The sequence below is a fragment of the Balearica regulorum genome, chromosome 1, assembly GCF_011004875.1.
Source record: "Balearica regulorum gibbericeps isolate bBalReg1 chromosome 1, bBalReg1.pri, whole genome shotgun sequence".
NCBI lineage: Eukaryota > Metazoa > Chordata > Aves > Gruiformes > Gruidae > Balearica > Balearica regulorum.
The window spans coordinates 104862062-104887504 of NC_046184.1; the positions used below are offsets into that span (position 1 = coordinate 104862062).

Genomic DNA, 25443 nt, shown 5'->3' on the forward strand with positions numbered 1-25443 from the left:
AATGTCGTGATTTAGTTGCATGTCATAGATTGTAGAACAAATTTTGTTTGTTAATGTGCAGGGTTGATTATGTGACTAAACAAATTTAACACTTGCTAAGAAATTTATTTTGGGAGAAAAGAATTTTAAATGTTCTCAAAGATTTTTATTTTATTAGTGTATAATTCACTTGGGTAGAACATGAGTGGTACGAGTGCTAGTGTTAAACAAATCACAGCTGAAATCATGTAGGCTTTATCAGTACTTTAAAGGCTTTTGTAATTTTATTTTTGAGACGTTCTCTATTTCAAAATGCGTGTGTCCTGGAGGCTCTGTTAAAACTGCAGGTAACTGTCTTCAGTACTTTTTTTTTCTTCTATTTACTTAAGGAAGCCTTCTGAACAAAAGCATCAAGAATATTAAATTTCATTACAATGAGTACATATCAACTTTGCCTCCAAGACTATTCTTATATTCACATTTTGCAGGACATAACCTTTACTGAGTAATACTTGAGTTATTGCTTCAATTTTTATGGCAAATAACTGAATGCTTTATTTGATATTATTTAGTTTACTCTTATCAGGCGTAGATAGGACTAGCCTGAAAAATTTAAGTCTAGAACACTGTGCTGCTTACTAGATATAGTAACCTATATATAGTCCATAGTTCCTTTGAGGAGAAAATTTGTCTTTTTCTGGAAGTGGCATTTCAGTAGTCATGTGAAAATACTCATAAACACATTTAATGCATTGGCAAAATGCAATAGAGATAGTTAATGCAGAATTAACCTGCTAAATTAAAATGATAGATCTCTCCAAAATATTGATCAAACTTCTAAGCACTTGAAAATTGGGAAATTCAGAGGAGGAAATGACTTCCTGACCCATTCTTCAGAATCTCGCTTTTTGCTGGGCTGAGCCCAGATCTGATGCTTGCCAAAGACAGCTTGCCTTTTTGCGTGCAAAGCTGCTTAACGGTTTTCAGATAGCTGTAGCTTATTCTTGGTGTGTGCACGTGTCTGTGTGTGCGGTAGGTACAGCTTTTGTGATCTGGAATTAGATGGGCGGGCGATTAGCGTTCTGTGCTTGGAGCGGAGTCTGCACAGTGCGCGAGTGTCGCTGCTCTTCTCGCATTGAGCAGCGCTTGAGAGGAATCGGCTGCCGAGGACACGCAGCGGTGTGTCCCCGGGGGCAGTTATAGTGACCTTGGAGAGAACCTGCAAGGAGGATAAGCAGTTATCCTCTATCATCTTTTATTTTGATTTTTTGGGGGTTTTTTGTCTAGAAAAAATGTTAGACTGACTATCCCTGTTTACCTAGCACATGTTCGGTCACCCTAATTTAACTGTGTATTATATCATCTGTGCCAATAGCTCCTGAAGGACCTTACTGTGTAGTGCTGCTTTGTTCCAACAGAAGAAGTAGAATTTTGAAGAAAAAAAGTTAAACATTTTCTTGGGGACTTCAAAACTACTGTTTGTATTTGAATAAAGGATGTACCTATTTCTAAGAAATAATATTCCCTAAGTAATTGCTGAATATGAATCAAGTCTAAAAAATGCATATTGCTATTATATTTTTCACAGCGTAGTGAATGAGAGTGCTTTCTCCCTGCATAACACTGGATTTATGGGGATCAGGATTAATGTTTCCAGAAGGGGTATTGTCTGTTATGGCACTCTAGAATTCTAATTTTAACTAAAATGGAAAATCCTCTTCTTCAAACCTGCTGTTAAAACTCTTAAAAGAAAAAATGAAAAGCTATAGTTAAATGAAATATTTTTTTATCTGTAATTAAACCAGGAAAACTATTTTGATTATTTTTATTTCTTACTGTGTAGTATTTTAGTGGTTCATATTTATTCACTTCACATTCTCAGAATATCAGGTTGCAGCTTGATTATTGGATGTTACAAAATACATGATAGAATAACCAGTGTTCTGCTTATTAGAATTTTTAAATAGAAAAGTGCAAATATATATATGTCAGTGGCTTCTGCAGAATTGGAGTTTTGCCCGTGAAAAGGGCAGTATAGAAATAATCATGCAATCCTGTATGCAGTTAATTTACCAGTATTAATTTTTATGTTGCCTAATAGAAACTGGTATGATCTAGTTTGTGAAAGGACTTCAGATTTTCACTGAACAAATGCTTCCAAATTTGAAAGTAATCCTTCTTCCACTTTGACTTCTCATGACTTTTTTGTAATATTACTTAAATAATTAAGGACCGTTTTTCTGAAGGCTGGCCTTGAAATTCTGAAATACTTTTGAGCTTTTCCATTTTAATTCAGGGAATGGGATGTTAACACTTAAGCAAAGATGTCTTTTGCAGCAAGTATTGATTAAAGTATCGATTATTTTTAACTGTTACAGGAAACTTTTAGTCTTTCAGTGACTTACTTGATATAGTCTTATAATAATGTAATATCATGGGATTTCTAATTCTGATGACATAAATAAAGCATCAATTTCTGTGGCTAAGAATAAAACCTTCTTCCTGGATTTAGTTGTGCCCAGGTTACATGTTTGATACCCATTTACTCTTACAAATGCAAGATTCCAGTGTTTCTCCAGCATGGATTTCTAAATAATGGAGGGTCTCAACTGCCTCTTCTTACTGTTCATGGCAGTGAGGTGCTAGTAATCTGTTTAGCTTTATTTTTAGCATTTTTACCTCTTATACAATCCAACTTAATTGGATAATGTCCTATAAAAATATGGAAAGCAATTTCTTCCTATCAGCCCTCTTCAAAGATCTGTATCCTTCTGTAAAAAAGCTCAGCTGAAAGCAAGTGGCTGTGGTGAAAGGTATTTCATTCCTACAGCCACCCATCTTTCATCTTAACTTGATATGATTCTTTGAGGCATTTAGTAGTTGAGAAGTATGCGCCTGAAAACTGTTGTTTTCAAGATGACCTAATACCATCCTGGAATATGGAAAGATAGAATCCTGACTTAAGACTTCCTTAAAAACATAACTGGCTTACCCACATCTGGTAATGCTTGTGTCTGCCTTCTCCTGTCTAGTTTTCCTGTTTCTTAGAAAGCTGTGAGATTGTTTACCCTGATCTCAAGCTATTGGGAAACTTCACTCTTCTGGGAATGAACTGTGTAATGGTAATTGCTCTAGGTGGGAAATCTGCTTAAGCAGTTCATCAGTAGTTCAGCTCCTACTGGGAAAACTGGTATCAGTGACCATTAGTAGCTTTAAGCACCCTTTTTTGTTGAAAACAACAGTAAGGCAAAAAGGCGTGACCTTCCTCCTTGCTGTGCAGAGGCACCTGTACTTCCCAGTGGAAACTGCTGTCTGGCTTCCTGATGCCGATCACTGCACCTCTGAAGGTTTCATAGAGGTTGATCTGAACAAGTGCTGGGTTTTGCTGCCACCATTGCTCTTCTCACAGCTGTTAGACTTCATGTTGAGGTAGATACTCAAATACCTGACCAGAAACAGGGAGAGATGGACTGTTAACAGGTCACATCCACTTTGTGTGACATCTCGTCACCTCACTGTGACAAGATAAATTAGGAATGACCTGTCTTCCTGTAGCTCTTTGCTTTAAGTCCATGAGGCTTGGTTAGGTTTTTTTATTGTCTCTTTGGGTAGTAAAACATTCGCAAGGGCCATAGTAGTGGCTGAGAATACAGGAAACTTTTAGTATAAAAGTTTTTCACAATCACACGGTCATACTGAGGCCCCATCCTAATTACTGATTTAGTGTTTCAGATTTTAATAATAATGACTGCATCCCCTTCTGGCCTCAGGGTAGACTGTGTACTTCAGACTAGTTTAGAACACTTGCTGTGTTCTGGTGCAGACCTCTGCTCTTCTTTGAGATTCAGTAGGGGGGTGATTATCTAGGACAGACACAAATGGGTTAATGTTTGGTAAGTCAGGTAATCTAGCGCTGCTTCAGAGAGATGTTGTCCATGTACCTCCTGAGGTTAAGATTTTATATGCTTTCAAATGCCTGCCTTTTAGCACTCAGCTTTGCTTGTCTTTTCTGATTTCAGATATGTAGCATTCTTCTTTATTCACTTACTTCCTTATAGTTCAGGTTCTTTCATGTGTCCTTAATAGGACACATGAAAATAAGTCTTTCTTCCCTTGCTGATGTCAGAGTACCTTTTACTCATACGTGAACCTGAGTAGGCAAATAATTTTAAAGTTTTTATTGCATAGCAATTGTGGTTTATCAAAACCTTTCATCTGCTTGCAGTGACCTATGTGCATTCTTCTTCAGTAGTGGGTCCTCTTTGTTCCGTGGTTGGGTCCTGAGAGCTTGCAATGTCAATCAAGATTTCCTAAGTGAGGACTTTTTGTTAGCTGTAAGGAGAGTTGGCCATGAAATTTTTAGACTAAACTATCTAATTGATGATTGAATTTTTTAAGGGTTTTGGTGTCATATTGGACCGTAAGGAAAGATAAAACTCAGAGATCTGTAATACACCTTACTTGTGTTATTTAATGCTTTTTTTATTTGAAATGTCATTTGAAAGATAAAGCTCTTTGCAGACCAAAGATCAAAGGTTACAAGTCTCTTGTTTGGCACTGTCAACATCTTTGCTGTATCTCGGTGTATAAATTGTCTACTTTCAGTGTTATGAATTCTATACAGGTAGCAAAGCAAATACAATCTAATCAAGTGAAACAGAAAGGTCATGGTATGGATCCATTTCTCTTTAAAACAAACAAAACCTCACAATGGAGAAAACAGAAGTGATAAATTGATTGTAAGCAGTAAGCGGGGAAGGAGAAGACAGTGGGGTAATAATTAAGATATTTGATAAATTTGAGAAAAAAGCTTGGGGAGATAGATCTAAATGGAATATTTATTTGAAATTCAGAGGGGGGGAAAGTGCTCTCTTTGTCGTTGATATGGCTGAAAGAGAGATGGATAAATCTTCTCTAATGATCTCCCTATAAAGAAAATATTGAGCTAGTAGCAGTGGGAGACTTAAAGAATTGGGAACTACCCCCATTAGTTTGCCTAAAAAAGTACAGTAACAATCCATGCAGTATGAGTAACATCTTTCCAAGCTTTGTGAGAGTAAAGATCTATCGCTATTGAAAGTGCTAATTTCAAGCCTCATCCATGTAGAATGGATGGACAAGAAGCAGAGAGACCTGACAACTTAAATATCTATCCTGTCAGTTCTCTTGGCCCCTCAGATCATCTTCACAGTGCAACAGCTTGAACTGCTTGACCAAAGGAGTCATGACCACACTGATTGTCTTTTGGGTTGGTTGCTTATGTTGGGGTTGTTAAAAAAATCAATTTAATTGTATTAATTTGTTTCAATAATCTCCAAAATACTGTAGTGCTGTGAAGAGTAGTTCAAGAATACTGCAAGAATGTTGCAGCCATTCTGAAAACTTGTACCGGCTGAATTCTTCTGCAACTGAAAGTTGAAGCATAGAGAGGACTCTTATCCTCAGGACTTTTATCAGTTGTCTTCTGTTTATTTTAAAAATAATGTTAAAAATTCAATGCATGTTAAACTGAAAGCTTTAGTCTCCTACAACTTCTCACATGTTGATATCTGTGCCACTACTATTAATTAGTATTACTTGTTTTCAGAATAAGCTTTTTCCTTAAAAGTTATTTTGTGTCTCAATATTAACTTTGAAATGTAAGTAAGCTTAATATTGCTGAAATAGAATCGCTTCTTTTCTGGCTGTGGCAGACACAGTCATGCAATGCGCTCTCAGAAATCCTAAGTCTAGAAAAAGTACCACTCTACATTAGTGCCTCTGTGGTGGTTCCTGTGGGGGGGAAAAAGTGAATTCACTGCTTCTGTCTCTTCTTGGGATTGATACAGGGGAAGCAACATGTTGCCGCTGACCCCTTCTGCTCACAGGTTATTGTATACCCCAGCAGGATAGCTCTTTCTTGTGTTTGTTGTCTGGACAGTTAATTTTGGAGGCATAATGCAGCTTGAATCAACAAGCAAAAGCTCTTTTGGTCTGTTAACGACTGCATCACGCTCTGTTGACCGATAGAGATGCGTATGTTCCCATAGAACAGTGTTTCAGTATAATTACAAGTGCAGGTATTGAGAGCATCTAGCAGTGTGAGTCAGGGTTGTCCCTTGGCTAAAAAGTGGGCACCTGCTGTGCTGCTTCGATTTCTCAGTCCCTCATGGCTAGAGATGGCTTGGGGTCTTGGCAACGATATTACCTAGAGGACAGCAAGGAATTACTTTTCCATGTAAATCAAGGAGGTTGAAATACAGAGAGTTTATTCTTTTGTTGTTGTTGTTTTCTAAATAGGATAAGACTGGTTACCTTTTTGTATTACTTTGATCAAAGAAAGTGTATCTGAATAACAGGCAAACTGGTATATGCTGGTTAACAGTGGGGGAAAAAAGAATATCTCTGGATGTTTAATTCATAAAATAATTTGACGAGATTCACGGAAAGCTAACATTATCACACTGAGTACCAGTTTCTTTATGTTTAGCAATCCCTTGGTGGAATTTAGGCCAGTCAGCTCTTGAAATGTTGGGGGATAATTCTAAAAGTAATATTTTAGCAATTCAATGCTACTATATGTTAAGTTAATTAAACAGAATTGAAACAGGTAGATCATCTTAAAAGTCTGGATTCTTACAAGGTCAGCAGTTCCAGTCATCTTCTATAATACATAATAAATGCAGATCCTGAATGTCGACATTAATATGGTTCAAGAATTGCAGCTTCGAACTGTTTCAGGTACAGCCAATATTATTTTTTTGTCCATAGTGACAAAATTAACTGGTTTAAATGTATTACCTGCATCTAAGTATTTCATGTTCATCATGGATTGGGATTTAGAATTCTTATAGTGAATCATTATTTTGCTTTTTTTATTAGTACAGGAGGAAAAAAGTAAATAATGACTTTGACTTGTAAGCAATTTCACAGGTTTTCTGCTGACCTAGTATAGGAAAGTTGTTAAATTTCTCATCACCTTGTGAAACCAGGTCATCTAGCTAGATAAGCTCATTTCACTACTTCAACTGAGAAATCTGTTTTAATGTGTGAGCTGTTGGCCCCAAGGGAGAGAAAAAGCCAGCAAGACTTCTCTGCAAAGACCTTTTTTCTTTTGAATGATGTCTGAGTGAATTCTGAATTATTTAAATTTCTTACAGTGTAAATCATTCTGTTCCTTAATGATAATACAGCATTTATTTTCCTCTTTGAGATCATGCATGCAGTGAAAGAACTTTCTCAATTTTATGGTATGCAAAAATGTGAGAGACTGTTAGGATATAATTTAAGATGTGGCTTTTGCCCAAAAGAAATTATATTCTTAATGAATGCTATCCTGTTTCCATATCTGTCTGTAAAATTATGAGAATGTACTTTCTAGAAATGTTCCTGAGTTATTACTTATATGGTGGATGTATTTCAATTATGCTATGATTTTGGCCTCTACTGGCATTCTGCAAAGTTATTTGTTACTTCTGTCAACTTCTATTTCTAATGCTGCTGCTCCCATAAACAAATTGACTTGGATGAAATCATGAACCTCTGTATGGTATGTGTGATTTGCATGTTTCAGAAAACCCTATTATTCTGGCTTGTGCTTTGGAACTGTGTAGTTATCTCTCTAAAAGTCAGTATGGTTGTTAGTTTTTGACATTCCTCCTAGAAATTTTCCTAAAACTCAATTTTTCCAAGTTTAGGTGAAAATCAGATTTATTATGTTTGTTTATTTATTTACAATCTTCTCTCCCATGTGCAATCAGATGGTTGGAAAACATCTGCTGCTCCTACTCAGGTTTTTGATCTCATCAATTTGCTAACTAATCTTTTGGTTCAACAAATTCATCTTGTTTGTTCTTATCTGTAGTCACTTTTCCATGTAAAAGTCATTATAATTTATTTTTGTACTGGTTCTTCATCTTTTTCCAAAGATCAGTCTTCAGTGCCAAGAGTGGTGGAAAAAATTACATTTGTTATCCATTTTTGGACTTATGCATATGTTTTACAAACGTACAAATCCTCTTCACCATCTTAAGAACTTCAAGGTTATAAAGTCAAGCAGTCTGTGATGATGAGAAATAACTTTTACGTCTGGCTGGTGCTTGTAGCAATTAATCTACTCTTCGTACATGTTTATCTTAATTCTCTGTGAGATTTTTATTGCAATACAGCTACTGCTTTGCTTTGCTCACAGTGTTTAGTTTGCAGCAAATAGCTTTCTGCAAATTTGATACTGGCTCAGAAAAAGATTCAGTGAGCATTTGCACAAAGTTGTATTTTTGTGGTCAACTTGCCAGTTGGTCAGACTTTTGATACCTTTCTATTCCTTTCAACATCAGAGCATTCTCTCTCCAGCATTCATTCATTGCAAATCATTTCACCTCAGAAATATGTAAAAGTTTCTGTAAACAAGCTCCTGAGATCTTCCTAGTATCGTGTTATCTTTTGTGAATTGGATGATCTGGGGCAAGGCAGGGGAACGTGGGGATGGAACGATCTTGTCATGTAGTGCATGCCCATAAAAGGTATTGGACTGACACAATTCTCATTGAACTGATGTGCATTTCCTAAATTTGGAGGTTTTGATTTGGTAATATTTCTGTATATCTGTGTGCAGTATGTGCAAAGAAAAGGAGAAATAATGCTATTGAAGTAAATAAGAATTGACTATTCGGTGAGATCAAGATTTTACCAGCTTTATAGCGCGTCCACAGCCTCCTTGTCTTTTCATGCAATACCACTACCTCTAGACTTAAAGCACCCTTCATATGAGGAATCTTTCTGGAGGAAGGAAGACGGGGACATTTGTTTTGTCAAAATTAAGTTTATTTCTTGTGTCATAACTGCCTCATAAGTCTACTGTCTCCAACGTGTGTTAAATAAAGTGAAATATAGAAAGGGTCTCCTTCACTGCCTTACGCCATCTACGTGCATAGGTAAACCGTAGCAGTGATGCTTAGTGCTGTGCTTTGGGCTAGGTGTACCCCTTCCATCTGTCCCACCAGAGTGTGGTGGGTGAGACACCCTGCGTGCTGCTGTGTAGCTTCCACACTTCTCTGAACAGCAACTCGGTAGTAAGCAGGGTTGTAGTTGTGCTATGTTGGGAAAGTGCTATGTTGGAGAGGAATCATAACATTGGCAAGTGTTGAAGACACGGGCAAAAATGTTTCGCTGTCTCATGTGGTTGGCTGATTGAGGTGGGTCTGCTCTTTGGAGCCATAGCTTGCAGGAGATGCACCTGAGGCTGCACCTGAGGCAGCCCCTGCAGAGGGTGGCAGAAAGAGGGGAAACAGGAACAAGATATGGAGGTCTTTTGGAGCTACTGAGACCAGTGTCCTGGGAGAGGAGGTGATGAATAGTAGGAAAACTGTTCATGAAACTATTTTGTTCTTCGATACAGATTTTGTTCACAGATGTCTCCATGTACTTGCTTGCTTTGAAACCTCTTTTATATTTTTGATTTTATGTCTGCACTTTGTGTGTGTGTGTGTGTGTGTTATACTACATTCCTGTTGTTTTGAATTTCAGAAGATATCTCCTCGACTTCCATAAGTTGGTTTACTCTTTTAATGTGTAAATTTGCAACATAGTAGGTGATTTGGTAATCCACTGGTGACGTGTGATTTGTAAATAATGGGGAGGGGGACACACAACAGCTTTTCAACTTTTATTATGTCTAGCAATTCCTGTAAATCCATAAAATCTTGGGGATAAAATCTTGCCTATTATAATTCTCTTTCTGTTTCTCTAAGATCTTTTCCCCACAAAGTATAACCATCTTTAGAGAGGCAAAAGAAAACTACAGTGGCAAGTTATGGGTATTAGAATGTTGTATATGTGTTCAAACAATAACCTATTAAATGTCTATATAGATAGCTACAATTTTTCCTAAGCACTTATCTGCAATCTTAAAATTATGTGCAGTAAAAGACGAAGATTTAAGGAAGACAAACTTTTTGGGAGAAGGCTAATGAAAAATGGGGAATTAAGTTATTAAACTTGTGAAATGTCCAGTACAAGTACCATATATGCAAGTGGGGAACATAGTATAAGGAGCTCTAGTTGATCTCAAGGTTTCTAAAGCTTATAAAATATATTCATGTTATTTCAGTTGGGAAGTTTTGAGATTCCTTCTGTCTAATTTGAGAATGTGGATCGAAGACTATCACTTTGATGGATTCCGATTTGATGGTGTTACATCTATGTTGTATCACCATCATGGGATTGGTAAGTAGTTTGATCAGCTGTAATCTCAGCAGTCCTGTTGCAGCTCTGTTCCTTGGAAATAGTGCTATAAAGGTCACTGAATGCTCCAAAAGTTCCAGATTTGCTAATATCTTGTGCTGCTATATGGATAGATCTGAAATTATTAATAAGTTTGGTGCTTATAAAATTTCATACAGCAAAATATCTGTTTGTTTGGTTTTTTTTTAAAAAAAGCAACTGTTGCCTTTCTTTAAAATGTTCTGTCTTATCAGGCACAGGATTCAGTGGAGATTACAATGAATATTTTGGCCTACATGTGGATGAAGATGCTTTGTGTTATCTAATGCTGGCCAACCACATGATTAAGTTCTTGCATCCAGAATGCATAACCATAGCAGAGGTAGGATCAGAACTTGCCATCCTCAATGACATTAATATTGATTACTTTCCTTTGGGATGTGAATTTTCTGTTAATAATTAAGTCATGGTTCAGGCAGTCAAGGAGTGACATGAGCTGAGAAATATTAATTACTGGACAGACTTTGCCTTGTGGGGAAAAACAACTGGAATATGCACATTGGGAATTTTCTCTGCATTAATGGTTCACTAATTAATGTGGGGATTTCTCCCCCCCCCCCCCCCCCCCCTTCATCTCCTTGAACTTTTAATGAGATTTTGGGTTTATTAGTTTATTGCTTGTGCATGATTGTCATTTGTCACTAGTGATCGATGGTACTAAAGATTAACAGCCCTAGTGTGGTTTTGCATATTTTGAATTATATTGACATAACTGACAATTCCCCTTCAAAATAAATATGATAAATTTATAAATGTGGAATGTGTATGCTCATTTAAATTCAGTATTAAGTTTCTCCAGGTTTCTAAGGGAGTGAATAGACTATATTACTTGAGTTGATTGAGATCAATTAAACTTTTTTGACTGAAAAATATTATTGTTGGCACATGGAATTTTTAATAGTATGAAACACCAGAGCATTAAAGTTCTATGAGTAGGTACATTGTGACTCATATTTTCTCTTTCTATTAAAGAGAAAATCATGTAAACCTTGAGGATTTTTCTGTTGTTCTGTTTAAATAATTGTAAAAAGTTGCATCTATCTGGTGTCATAAGGAACTATATGGGTTAATAAAACTTGTTGTATTGCTTAAGAGTTCCCTGTTTATCTTCAGAAAAGAAAATACTGCTTAACTTCATTTCTTATTTGTGGTAAAGTTTTATATTATAGACAACCACTGCTAAAAGCTTAATGACAAGCTATCAAAACCAGAATCTGGTGAGCCATCACTAGTAAACTTGAGATGGTTTCATTGAGCTGTAGGTTTATTTGAAGTGAAATTTGTTCATTTTCTAGGTAGTCTTAAATTATAAGCGTTCCTACCAACAAAATTCTGAGTTCAGTCTGCTTCTATTACCTGCCCTGAGAGGTTTTTTTTGTTTGTTTTAATACGGTGTGTCTTCAGTTTCTCTTGCTTGAGTTGAAAACTGCTTTTGTTTCACTGCATCATTTTCTGCCTGGGGGAGTCGCTACATGAAATATAGAATTGATCAATGTGCTGCATGGTTAAAGGAAATTTTCAGGAGCAGAAACTATTGAAATAATAGAAAATTATAAAAGGCAATGAAGAATGTCTGCTTGCCTGTAATGATGATGGAATGAGTGCCACATGAGAAAAATGCTTTTGTCTAGCCATAACTAGTTATAATATATTCCTTAATTACTTAACTGATAGTATGTACAGCTTTTTAATATTCTGAATATTCACTGTCTTAGTATTTTCTAAGTTTTTAGGTATTATTGACTATGCTTATTTTTCATTTTGGCTTTCTAAATAAAGCTGTGATTAAAGTTTTGTGTAATGAGAAGAAAAAATGTTAAGTAAAATTACATAATGCCTCAAGTGTTATAAAAACAAACAGGCAAAAAACCCCTACTATTGTGATTTCTTTTTTTTTTAATATGCAGCTCATTTCAAACTAAGGTCTGAACAAATGCTTAGGCATTGGCTGTTTACATGTGGTGGAAAGTCTACTGAACAAACTAACAATGAATTGTTTTGGGGTTTTTAGTGTTCAAGTAAAATCTGTAGATATAGATATAAATAGTATTAAATTTGGAATTTTACTTCCAAAATTCTGGCTTTCAAAATTGTGACTAAATTGGATGGGAGCTACTCAAATCTCAGACTCTGACTTTGTCCAGCTAGGCATCATAGCATCATAAAGGCTTTTGTTTCAGAGCATCTTGTCCTGCATAACTTGGGAAACGTTAGTCTGTTTTTATCCTGTCTAAGAGAGCTATTGAACTTCCTTTCATATAATCTAAAAGTCTGGAAAGAATTTCTGCTGCCTTACTTGGTATTTACAGCCTGTGGAATGTGGATGCAGTTTTCTGTCATCTAATGACTGTGGAGTAGTGGGGGATGATCCCCTCCTTTGGTCTCCTGGCTTTGCTGTTGGTGCACCCCAGGATGCTGCTGGCCATCCCTGCTGCCCAGGCAAGCTGCTGCCTCATGCTCAGCTTGCTGCCGGCCCAGAGCCCCAGGGCCTTCACGGCAGAGCTGCTCCCCAGCCCACGCAGATGCAGAGGGTTAGTCCATCCCAAGGGCAGGGTTTGGCAGTTGCTCCTGCCGAACTTCCTGAGCTTGCTGTGGATCCGTTCCTCCAGCCAGTCTGGGTCCTGCTGGATGGCAGCCCTGCCTTCCTCCCCATGGCGTGCCGTCCGTGAGCTGCGTGGTGATGTGGCTGGTCTCCTCTCTTATGTCAGTACTGGGGGTGTGGGGTATGTACGTATAACTTCAAGTGCAAAACCTTTTTCACTAGTCTAATGCAGCAATTGGTTTGAAAACTGGATTGAATCCTGAAAACCAGAATGTGTTTCCTCAATTTAGCTCTGGTTCTAGTCGGAATTTAATCCCATAAAGTCTCTTGTGTAGACACAAGAGCTGTGTGTTAATCCGTAACCGTTGTGGTGGAATGGCTTCTCACTGACATAAGTTAATAAAATTGAGTACTGATAGATATTTTACAATTATTGGAGATTTGCATTTTTCTATACAGATAAGCTAATTTTAGAAAAAGGATGCTATGTGACATAATTGCCTAATAAAATGGTGAAATAAATATTTTAAGAACTTTGAATTACGAATTTAAGAATGATCAGCCCCCATCAATATGAAACTGGAAAATCATGCAGTAAGAGCATGTCCCTTTCCAGGGCTAGCTGGCTCAATAGTTTTGGTTTTGTGCATTTAGGAAAAGAGTAGAGATTACATTTTTCTTCCTTACTCTACTTTATATTCAGCCTTTTATTTTTATGCCATTCTTTATGCAAAATATCAATAAACAAAATTAAGGTTTAATTTGTCTTTCGTTGACTGCTTTCTACTTTCTATTGATTACTTGGAGCTCAAGAGAGCTAATTATTTCAAATTCTGCATCTACTGAGGTCCCTTCCCCCTCAAATATCTACTCTATTAAAATACTTTGTGGTAAAGTATTTGATGAGAAAAGTCATAATGCTTTTCCCTGTAACTTTTGCATACAAACAGCAAATCTGGGTGTATTAATCACTGGGGGGTTTTTGTTTATTTTCTCCCTTAGCTACACAGATCGACCTGTGTGTTTATAGTTTACAGAGTGTTCGTATAGAAGTGTTACTGTATGGTAGAAAAACTGAACTAATAATTGCAATACTATACAAATGATGATGTGTTTTTTATTTAAGGATGTTTCTGGGATGCCAGCTCTCTGTCGTCCTGTTGCAGAGGGAGGAGGGGGTTTTGATTATCGACTAGCCATGGCTATTCCAGATAAGTGGATACAGGTGAGAACTTTTTTAAAAATATGTTCTGCTCTTCAAAGTGGGATGTTTCTCTATCTGTGTGTACACAAAATCACTTCTGAATCCTACTAGCAAGTTTTATTCTCTTCTGTTAATGCCCTATTAAAATAAATTCTGACAGGCTTGAACACAAATATTAGTGGCTGAAATGAGACCTGTCAGATATCATGTAGGTTTCAGAAGATGAGTAAGTTCAGGGGCTGTTAGCATTCTAGCTGATAGTTGTTTTCTTTGTACAATGCACATATACTCATTTTGTTTTAAATAAGCTGTATCTTGCAACAGCTATAGATTGTGTAATCTGAACAGGTAGATAATAAGTTAACCATATGCATATAAATATTAAAAAAAAAAAAACCCACCCCAAAAACATGCAACAAACCCTGCTGAAATTTGGTGTAGTAATTGACATTGAACATAAATAAAGCTGAAAGTTTAACCAAAGTAAATATAAGTCAATTATACAAACACCAGCAATTGGTACAGTGGGGTTACAAAAAGAATAATAAAAATCTGTAAATGCTCTTCAAGAACAATAATGGACTAATAAACACTGAGTATGATAAGGATTTAAATCACCCTTTCCTTAATACAGAGAATCACAAGAAAAGGAAAAAAACACTAAATGATCTCAGAAGGCTTCTACTGATGTTTTAGAGAATGTTTTTCAGTTAGATAGAAGATTGCATCCAAATCCCTCAGGCTATCATGATCTGAAAACAATAAATGTTTTATATGAGCATTAATGCTTCAATAAGTATAGTGAGTAGCTTAAAATAAAAAGCAAATTAACTTATCTTCAGCATCTTTCACTTTTGTAACTAGGAGGTGGAAGGCTGATTGAAAAACAGTTTTCAAACCTCTCGTCATTCAGAAGACAAACTTCCCAGCATTTCCAACAGGGACGGCATCATGAAATCTTGGAGTGTGTCATTTAGATTCTGGAATGCAATGAGGGCTCATTTTTGTTGTAACCTCATTACAATGGCTGCTTTTTTTTTCCCTACTTGCTTACATCTTCACCTTCCTTACCACTCTTTAGGACAGGCAAAGATGAGCAATTTCCTAGGTAGGCAAAATGTAAGTGACCAAATTTGTATTACAAAGGAAAAAAGCAGACCGTAGATTTTACATGGCAAAAGATGGATCACCTAATTTAGCAATCTCTGATATGGTCTGCTTAAGTTTAATTTGCAGTACTCAGAGAGGAAACATACCTATTCTGCGCTAAGTTCTGTTGTTTGACTGGAGAAAAGTCTTCCAGTCTAAGCACGTACTTAACACAGGACAGCAGGTGGATGCTTGGCATGCTTGACATAAATTCAGCTATGATAGTCTAAGCTGTTTCTCATCAGACTCCAGTTATTTAGGAATGTGTTGGTTATACAAGAACATAAGGTGATGCAGGCAGGAAGCTTCTAGCTAAGGAAACTGCATATAAACAACCACAACCGAAGACCTTGCGTTAAAGAAAGAGGTGATGCACATAGCCTGTTACCACATTTCATGAAGCAAAAATAAAGCTGAAACTATTGGAAGGGAAAAGTTTAGAATCAGAGTCTATCAGCTGTTATCAAACTGTCCTAGACTGCTTGCTGTCTTCTCTCCAGCTTTGAACTATCTACCTGTTAATAGCAAGCTTCCTAGTCAGCTTCCTAAAACCAGTTTTAAACTTCCAGGGTTCCATGAAATAATTGTGAGGAATCTGTAAAATTAAGAGAGATAAGTTGTTTGTCGTAACAGTGCCTGTACTAGTTCAGATTAAAGATAGATGTAGTACATAATGTGGTGCTGCACAGGGACCTGAATGTGTTCACAACCAGAATTTATGGAGTAAAAAAAAAAAGGCTGTGTAGGAGTACATGGCCGGTTACAATCAGAATTTAGATTTTACAGCATTGTATCAGCCATCTTGGTGTTACTGCCTTTTTATCACTTTCATTTTTATGTCTATATATTTACATACATGTATTTATGTTGTGGTGATCAATGGATGTCTACAAAGTACTATAGAAAAAAGAAAGGACTACCACTGAAATTGAACTAGATTTAGAAGAGGGAGGAAATAGTATCGTGAGGCAGAAAAATCCTAATTCATGTGATTTAATTTAAATTGCTAAAAATCAGGAGCTAGCTTGGCAAAAAAATGTAAAGCTTGTTTTATATCACAAAACTTTGGTATTGGCACTGTGGCTTGGAACTGACCAGGAATTCACAATCAGGGGACCGTGCAAGTCCCTGCGCTAGCACCTTCTCATGTTATTGCGTACTTCATGGCAGTAGCATAGTGCTATCTTGCAGTGATCCATTCTCCACCGCACAGCCCAGTGGTTAAGCTATAGTTGGAAGCTGCCATATGCCAGGGTTGCTTGAAATACAGGACTACTTTCAAAATCATGTGTAGGTGGGTGTGTGCCCACATATTTCTTCCCAGTTTTTGGTGCAATGCTTTCTTGCGGCTCCTATCAATCCCATTGCCCGCTTTATCAGAGGTTTTGCATGATAGCAAGTGCTGTTGTCTATGCTTAAACATGGAAGTACAGGAGAAACAAAATGTTCTAGTTATTAGATTTATGTAGTGGAATTAAAAAAAAAAAATCTCTTTGGATTATCAGAGAAAGCTCATAGCTTCAAAACTTGGGAATATGAAAAGTTAAAGTAATACAGTTCACACTCCGTTGGAAACGTCTGTGACAAGATAATGAAGAAAGGTAGTAATGTGCTTTTAGCTAAAACAGCAATAACTTTTCAATAATCTTTCCTTTATTTCTGCAGATAATTAAGGAGCTGAAAGATGAAGACTGGAATATGGGCAACATTGTGCATACATTAACAAACAGACGGTATGAAGAAAAATACATTGCATATGCAGAGAGTCATGACCAGGTATTTTACTTGCTTGTTTGTTTATATATAAGCAAGCAAAAGATGACATTTAGATTTGGTGAGGTTTGTTTTTTAAAAATGAGGCAAGAGTTGAGAAGGATAGGCAACAATTTCAGAGAGAGGTAGATCTGGACTACTGCTTGGTTTTTTTTGGTTGGGTTTTCTTGTGTTTTGTTTTGATCCTCCTTTTTAATAAAGGAATCCTGCTTGGAGTAGGTGGGTGGTATTTTCAGTTTTGTTTTTAAGTGAGTCATAGGTTCTTGTTTTTCCTGCCTATCATAGGACATAGGAAGGTATGTAATCCATACTTCTGAAAATCTAGTTTCCATAAAGTAAGCTGGAGCACTATTTATGATAAACAATATCACAATGTGGCAAATTTGTTCACTGATTCAGTGTTTATGGCTATTGTATTCCCTTCAAGAAAGTGTTTCCTCTCAGAAAGGATTGCAAACATCCTCCTTTGTTTTCTAAATGAAATATTCTTTAACAGTTTGGTTCAAAACATGACAATTGTAATGGTTCTGTATACAGAAAAGTGAAAAAGTAATGATAAGTTTGGATAACACTCATCTCCCATAATCTTAGTAATGATTGTTTCTGAAGAATCAGAAAACACATTGTTTGACTTTTAAAATTAAGAATTTAAAAAAATAAATCCATTTTCTTGGATTTCTATTTCCTATATCTTCTATAAAAAACGTCAACAGAATTGTCCAAAACAAGGCCTATATTTTATTGTAAAAAGAGAATTCTGAGTTTCAGCTTCATTTTGTGTATCTATTTACACTCTTATCTCAGAGACTGTTACATAGTGTTCACTTAAGGCATGAGAGAAGAGCCCCAATCCTGGTAAAAAAACTTCAGGTATTACTTGGAAATGCATATTATTCTATCATTACTTTCTTTTATAAAAGCTGATTCTTCACCCTAAAGCGTGACATATAATGTTAGATTTGCTGTTCTTTTATTTCATGCTGGATATTATCAATTGAGTTGTTTTCCATATCACTATGTATTTTTCTTCTAGAATCTCATGCTTGGGAAAAAGATCTATTTATTTTGAATTGAAAAAAAGAAAAGACAATTACAGATGTACACCAGGATGATATGTGAAAAGTAGGATAGAGAAACAAAACAGGAGTGTAGATAAAATTCACTCTGAAGGTGCTTGAAGTGATGCACATGAGGGGCTGAAACAATTCTAATTTCTTGTATGTTTTAATGGGCTGTGAGCTGACTATTACCAGTCAGAACACAGGGCCTCATGGTTATAAGTATGTGAAAATAGCAACTCAATGCTAATAGCTGTCAAAAAAAGCAGAAACAGTACTGGAATTATTATGAATGGGATGGAGAGCAAAGAACAAAATCAGTATGTCACTGTAGTCTTTCATGGTTTGTGTGCATCTTGAATGTTGGAGGCAGATTTGGTCCTGTATCTCAAAGGATATACAACGTAACTGGAAAAAATGCTGTGAGAGAGTTGGTAAGAATAATAGCAGGTGTGGGTTGGTTTTCATAAGAAAACTAAATAAACTTAAGACTCTTCAGGGTAGAAAAGAGATCATTGAAGGGGGAAGGATAACAGTTCATGAAATCATGGCTGGCATAGAAAACGTGAATAGGGAACATTTATCTTTTCTTCTAATGAAAAGATTAGGGTATATTAAATGACGCTGATAAATACCATATTCTGAGTCCAGAGAAAAGTTGTTCCTTGTGGTCTTCAGTCTTGCCATTGTTGCATAGGATTTTTTTTAAGATTATTTTTTACTTTAGCGAATCATCTATATATGCTGTTATATTTGTTTAGTTGGAAAACTAAAAGATGATGGTGCTTTTCAGCTAGACCTGTATACTACTCATCTGTCTCTCTGAAATCTAGTGAGTTTTATGCTAGAGTATAAAATGAGAATTGGATGAATTGAACAAAAAATAGCTATTAACATACAAACGCTCAAAAATGTTTTCAACTACCTGCATGCTAATATATTAGAATAATCTTTGTTACATAGCATTTGCGTGGCCTTTCTCAAGTAACAGTAAGCTGTAGCAAGTTAGCAATTCCATCACTGTTTTTAGACAGAATTACTAGTTTGTTTTTCTCTTGTGTGAAATCACAGAAAACCAATCACGTTCTTGATTGCATATAAATGAATATTTCCTCTTCACTCTGCATCTCTAAATCAGGAGTGGTGTTAATAGCCCTTTGTTTGTACATCCCAAGAACTTTACTTGGGATGTTTGCTTTCTTATTTTCTGTGTTTTCTATAAAGATTCCAAAATGGTACATCACTTGTTGAGTTGACGCTAACATTTCACATTTGATATCTGTAGGCAAAAAGGTTCTCAGAGTGATTGTGCAGTTTGATCCCACCAGGTGAAGTGTGGGACCACAACAGGGGTTGACAGCTATTAGTTTATTGACCACGTACTTGTACTCCAGGACAAGGAGTGAGGAACCTCAGTGACCTTGTGGAATGTTGCAAGGGGAGAACAGACGGTCGGGTCCGGCATCCAGTTGAGGCTCTGCTCAGGGATGTCCCTGCCTCAATTTACATACTTTCTCTTTTTGGCAGCAGATTATGTATTTCATGCACATTGCAGAATACAATGTTGCAGTAAGCGGAATCTAGGGTCACTGTCACCTGATAATCGTCGGCTGCGGGGGGGGATGTTTTCATCGTGAACAGGGACTAGATCATGCACACCGAGCTATGTCCTTGACTCCTCCCCAATCTTCCAGGTCCTCCCCTTAAGATACAGAGCACTTTTTTTTTTTTTTTTTTAAAAAGAAAGTTAGAAACACTTCTAGTACAGCCAAGGATTTTCTTCACTTTTTTTCCTGAACTGTTATAGGCGCTTGTTGGTGATAAGACATTGGCGTTTCGACTGATGGATGCAGAGATGTATACAAACATGAGTGTGCTCTCGCCTCTCACTCCAGTTATTGATCGTGGAATACAGCTTCATAAAATGATTCGTCTCATTACTCATGCACTTGGAGGAGAGAGCTATCTGAACTTCATGGGTAAGTAATCTTAGGAACAAGTCTTTCATTTTCTCATCTACAGAATGCTTGGCAGGGAAATAAAATGATCTGACACCATCTTACATCCACAGTATTTATCACAATGCTGGAGTTTGGAGCATAAATGCTTTTATAAAGATTTAGTACAAAAGGTAATATGCATTGTTTTTCTGTCTGTAAGATGTGTTATAAGACAAAAAAAATCAATGTGGTTTCTAATTGTAACAGAAAACTTTTAAAAATGTGGTAAGCTCGAGTTCAGGTTACTCTGATTTACAACTCAGACTAGTACTTTAATTGTTGTTCTGGAAGTTTGTCAGGTGGTGAGCTTTGCCTTACACAGCTGGGTTGTCTTTTGTCTCTATTCTTTCTTCTACTGTCCTAAACTTTAGACTAACAGTAAATTTACTAAAAGTAGCTCTGTGCTTATTTCAGTTATTAATTGTCAGGAAGTAATCTGGAATCAGCTGATTTATATTTCATTGTTTCTTAGTTGAAGGGCAGGGGCTTAATGAGATAGACAAGGACAAATCATAGAGATAGGAGGCACATACTGCTATCAAAGCAGGGAAGTAGTAAGATAGCAATGCTTTCTTTTTGTTCATAAGCTGTAAAATACAACTGTCGCATTGCTTCATAAGCACTATTGCTACAAGAATGTCCAATAGTTAACCTTATTTAATCAGCAAGTTGCAGTTCCATATAGTTATCTTAAAAGTGGAATGTTGTTCTTAGTTTTACACAAAATGCTGAAGCTCTTTATGCTTGATTCTCTTTACCATATTCATGTTCCTTAATCTCTTTATAAAATAATCCTTTATAGTAAAAATCACAATTCTGTAGTGTGGTGTGAGAAGTTCTGTATAGCAGTTGTAATAGTTTCATGGGGGAAAAAAAAAAAAAGGCTGAAAGCATGGTGTAAATGACCATCGTGGTTTTCTGACAACAAAACACTTGAAAATTATAGAAGTTTTAGCTTAATATTTATTGCCCTCAACTTTTATTGTTAAATGTTTTGTATTATGAAGTTAAAAGGGATTGTTGGATGTATATGTCAGCATGCCTGTACTGATATGTTTCTCTTCCTTGGTATTAGAAGAATTCTCAAAAAATGGGGTTTTCTTAAAAAGAATTAAAGCTGTTTCAGTAAAGAACAAATCAATTCAGTATATGGTATACTAGTAAAACTATTGTTTCCAATAAAAAGCAGAAATTTTCCCCGAGAGTGAAGAAGAGTTAAATAAATAAATATTTATGAAGTGTGTAGTCAGGCACCAAAATGTGCAAGGTATGATGTGTGCACTTCTGTGCACTAGTGAGACTGCAATACTACTAGTGCTGTGCACTAGTGATACTACAATAGTTCAGGAAGCAGGTGTTTAAAAAAAATACACCAGCTAAACTGCCCCAGATTGACTTGGTAAGGTTAGAAAAATGATCAATAATTCAATGTGGCATGTTAAATCCTGTGTGTTAATGCAGGTTGATTGAGCAATTAATATTGTGTATCCTAGAGTACCTCAGATATTTCAGTAACTACATTATAGTTTACTATATGTAAAAGGGGAAAAGATTGCAATAAATGTTGGAGGAGAAAACATAGAAATTGAGAAGGTTTGCAATCCAGTGTACTTAAAATGCATGTTGCAGCATGCGATCTAGTTAAGCAAATACAGTGACAAATGAGTTCTTTAACTTTCAGTTTTGAGCAAATGTTGACAGTGAGGAAAAGAAAGCCTCCTGTGGGCTGGGGGAAGGAGTGGAAATCTCTTTTCACAACACCTGGAGAAGGCACTCCAGGGGCCTCTGTGCTTCCTCTCATCCTTCCATAAATGTCTTGTACCTTCTTTTTCTGAAAACAAAGACACTAAAGCAACATGCTGCTTTCTTGATGCTTTGCTCACCTCAAGGAAAAACAGACTGCTCTAAAAAAATGTTGTCAGGAGTGGAAATCTGTGTTCTCAAATGTATCCTGGAATTTCTCTTTGAAGATCTGGAATAATACTTAATTACACCTGTGTTGGAGTATCATTTGTGTTTTGTATGTGTGAGCAGATTTGTGTTGAGAGAAGTTGTGCCCCGTTGAACACCAAACACTGATTGTGGCTTTCTCCCATCTTTCTCACTTTTCATACTGGATGGTTTTGTGTCCTTCTTACAGGTATCTATAAGAAACCACTGCAAAAATCCTGGAAGTTGTTGTTCTTATTTTTCATGTTTCTGGATGTTTAATTTTCACTGGAGGCTTTTATTTTCCTTCTCTGTTGCTTATATCCCATTACAGGCAATCGATGATGTATGCGAACTTAAATGTGAATAGTAAAGTTTTGTCATTTTGGTAAATTGTCTCCCTTGTAACACAAACCATTGGGAGCATTCTTTCCTCTGGTCTGTATTTTAGTTTTCTGTGCAGCTTGCAAGTAATCTCTGGGGTTTCATGTGCCCATCTGGCATGGAAGACTTAACCTAGAAAGGGAAAAACTTCATATGCTTGGCAGAAAACGAGCATGACAATGATAAATGTCCCGCTATAGTGAATGAACACTCTGAAAGGCCAGTTAGTTTAATAGTAAAAAAGTAGCAATTGTTTCAAAACTTGTGCTATGTATAGATACTCTGTTTTCAAAGTAGGTAGGGAGCAACAATCCTAGTGTAGCTGTAGCTTTGTTCAACCGAGCTCCTGCTTTAGACAGAGATTTTAATGCTGAGACTGGCCAGTACTGGTCAGAAGATGTCATATGACTTTAGGAAATCAGAAAACTTACAAGTTCTTCTGCACAACACTTTACTATAGGTATAGGTGATGCTTCTTTAAGGGTTTCCTCCTACACAGCTAAGCTTCCATGAATTATTGGAAATAATAGGGGAACAAACAACCCTCTACTAATTCAAGTGTTTTTGTTTGTAACTGTAGTGATATTGAAATACACTTTCAATAATCTATTATTAACTTAATTAAAACCAGAAAAGTATGTGGAAAAATATTTTGAGACCTAGATCTTTGCCCCCTCTAAAATGAAGATTTAGAAACAAATCCAAAATAAAACCCTTAAAACCTTGTATCTGACTGAAATGCTTTATTGTCAATTTAACCCCCTACAAAATAACAAAAAAAGTTTAAGATTTTAGTCTTACTTCCTCAACTGCTAAACAAGGACTAATAGAGGTTGTTATAAGACTTCTAGAATGCTACAGGAATGTTCTGATCTCACCCTGAAAATAAAACAATCACTGTTGTTAGGCACTGGGCAACATGTAACTTCAATATAAAGACTTTTAAATATTTCTTGAACATAATAGTTGAACTTATCCCTACAAAACTGTTCTTTCTGTACATCCCTTCATTTTCCTTTGACTTCATTTTCTATCCTGTCCCTGAAGAAAGCTGTAGACAACTGTAGCTGTTCCTTTCCCATTAATATTAATTTTTCTTTTCTTTTGTTCATTGCCTGTGGCCTGCACTAAGGGAAACCCTGCAGGACATGGGGAAGAGCTGTGCCAGTTCTTCAGTAAACTTGTTTCCGTGTTCTCCCCTAATCTTGCAAGATACCTCTGTCTAGATTTAGACAAGCAAGGTAGCTGCTTTCTTGCCTAGAATAGACAAAAGATCCAGCCCAAGGGGTCTTAAATAGCATTTTAGGTCCTTGGGATTCTTCATAGCACAAATATTTACTGGTTTATGCCACTGTAGGGTATTGCTTTTCAGCTTGCTAACAATCATTTTCTTGCTTCCTTCTTCATTTTAAATTGGCTTAAACTCAAATCTGTTGATTTAAATGGAGATTGGTTCCTACATGAACCTCTAGCACTATTTTTCAGGACTTTTCTATACTAAACCAACTCTTAATTAGGACTCCAGAGACCGAGTCTCTCTGTAAGACAACTTTTTTACATATATAGAAGCTAGAAAAATGATTTGCAGTTACTAGAACATTTTTTGCAATCATGAGCATTGACTGATGGTGTTATTGTTTGGGTTGACATTTACCTCTGTTTCTCTAATATTGTCAAATCTATCTGTAAAGTTTCTTTTTCCCACTTGCTAGTTCATTTACACAGTAGTTTATCTACTTTCTCTATCCTTTCGGGTTTTTTCGATGCACTAAACCAAGTTTTTCTTTCTAATGGTTTGGTATGATGAGACCTCGTTCTCTATTTGACCTTTAAAATAGAATAAAATCCTATACATCATCTATTCCTTTGAGTATTTTGGAGAAATAAGTTTAGATTTTTTTTATTTTTTTTTTTAACTAATGGATTTTGTAACCTAAGGATTCAAAAATATGTTGACAAACAAGAAAAGGAATGATGCAAAACCTGTATTGGTAGCACCAATATCAGGGTGGGACATGTGCATGCAATTTACTTTAAGAATTAAAGATTTGAAATAAAAATGATATAACTTACAATATAAATAGGAATGTTACTTAAAACAGACTGTGAAATATTTTTATTGCTACATATTCTAGATAAAAAGAAATTGTATCAGAAGCAAGGTTATTTAGCATAAACCTGGGGAGGTTGTTTTCTTAGACATGTTGCAAACAAATCATTTGAAAGTTTTACACATTTTTCTGTAAACTTTCTTATGCTTATTACTCCTGTGCACTGGTGATAGTATGTCTTTTTAGACCATGACCTAAAAAATGGCCTTGCAAGAGCAAATGTTCTTTAAACTAGCTCCCCTCAGTCAACTCGTTTTAATGATAAACCTTGAAGTGCTCAGTTGGTAAAGACTGTAGATTAAGATACATAGTTCAAAATCATCCTTCTTAATAGGCTTACCTAATATACCTGGCAAATGTGCTTTCTGTGGTGCAAGTTCTACCAGGTGCTTTAATTTTATGGCAGTCTGACAGAAACAATTATCTTCATTTTAAGGTAGACAACAAGAAGAGTGTAATGTAAAATCTTTCCTACAGTTTGGTATAGACTTCTCCTGTAGTGAGAGACCACGTGCAATTTTGTTCCACAGTACCCTGTATGCCCCCACTCCCAACTTAGGGCAGGCAGTGATGGAGGAAGAATCCAAATATATAGATTAGACTTCATTAATTGTTTTGAGAGTCTCTTCTGGAAGGTCTAGAGGTGCAAGCTGTTAATATTTGTTGTTCGTTTAGGGTTGATTGAAACAAACTTCATTTCTACACTTGGTCAAAACACATTAGAGTGACTGGGAGAAAAGCAATTAAAGAGAGACTGTCTCATAATTTAAACATAAACCACACACACAAAAACTAATTTTCTTTCTGTCCCACCTTCTCTTCACAAATTACTTATGTCCAAATAGTAGAAATCTCTTGGGTAAGTTGATTGTGCTTCCTACTTGAAGAGGGTATGGAAGAAAGCTCCATATATGTGTGTGTGTCATTTAAATACATAAATAAAATGGTTGCTAGCAGCAATTTATATGTATGATGGTATGTCGGTGCCCACACTATGGCTTCTCAAGTCAGGAACCTTGAAACAGAAGCCTTCATAGTCAACAGCATCCTCAGA

At 36.2% G+C, this 25443-nt stretch overlaps 1 protein-coding gene across 8 annotated transcripts in view; it reads left to right on the top strand.

Annotated features, from left to right (window-relative positions):
* The window catches only part of GBE1 (1,4-alpha-glucan branching enzyme 1), a 180105-nt gene that overhangs the window by 96273 nt on the left and 58389 nt on the right, over nt 1-25443 (top strand). For all 8 annotated transcript variants that reach the window (XM_075769449.1, XM_075769480.1, XM_075769438.1 and 5 more), the window contains 5 exons: nt 10067-10182; nt 10434-10561; nt 13908-14006; nt 16800-16910; nt 19773-19944. In XM_075769449.1, coding sequence (XP_075625564.1) covers nt 10067-10182; nt 10434-10561; nt 13908-14006; nt 16800-16910; nt 19773-19944 — 626 coding nt within the window. The remainder of the gene's footprint in view (nt 1-10066; nt 10183-10433; nt 10562-13907; nt 14007-16799; nt 16911-19772; nt 19945-25443) is intronic.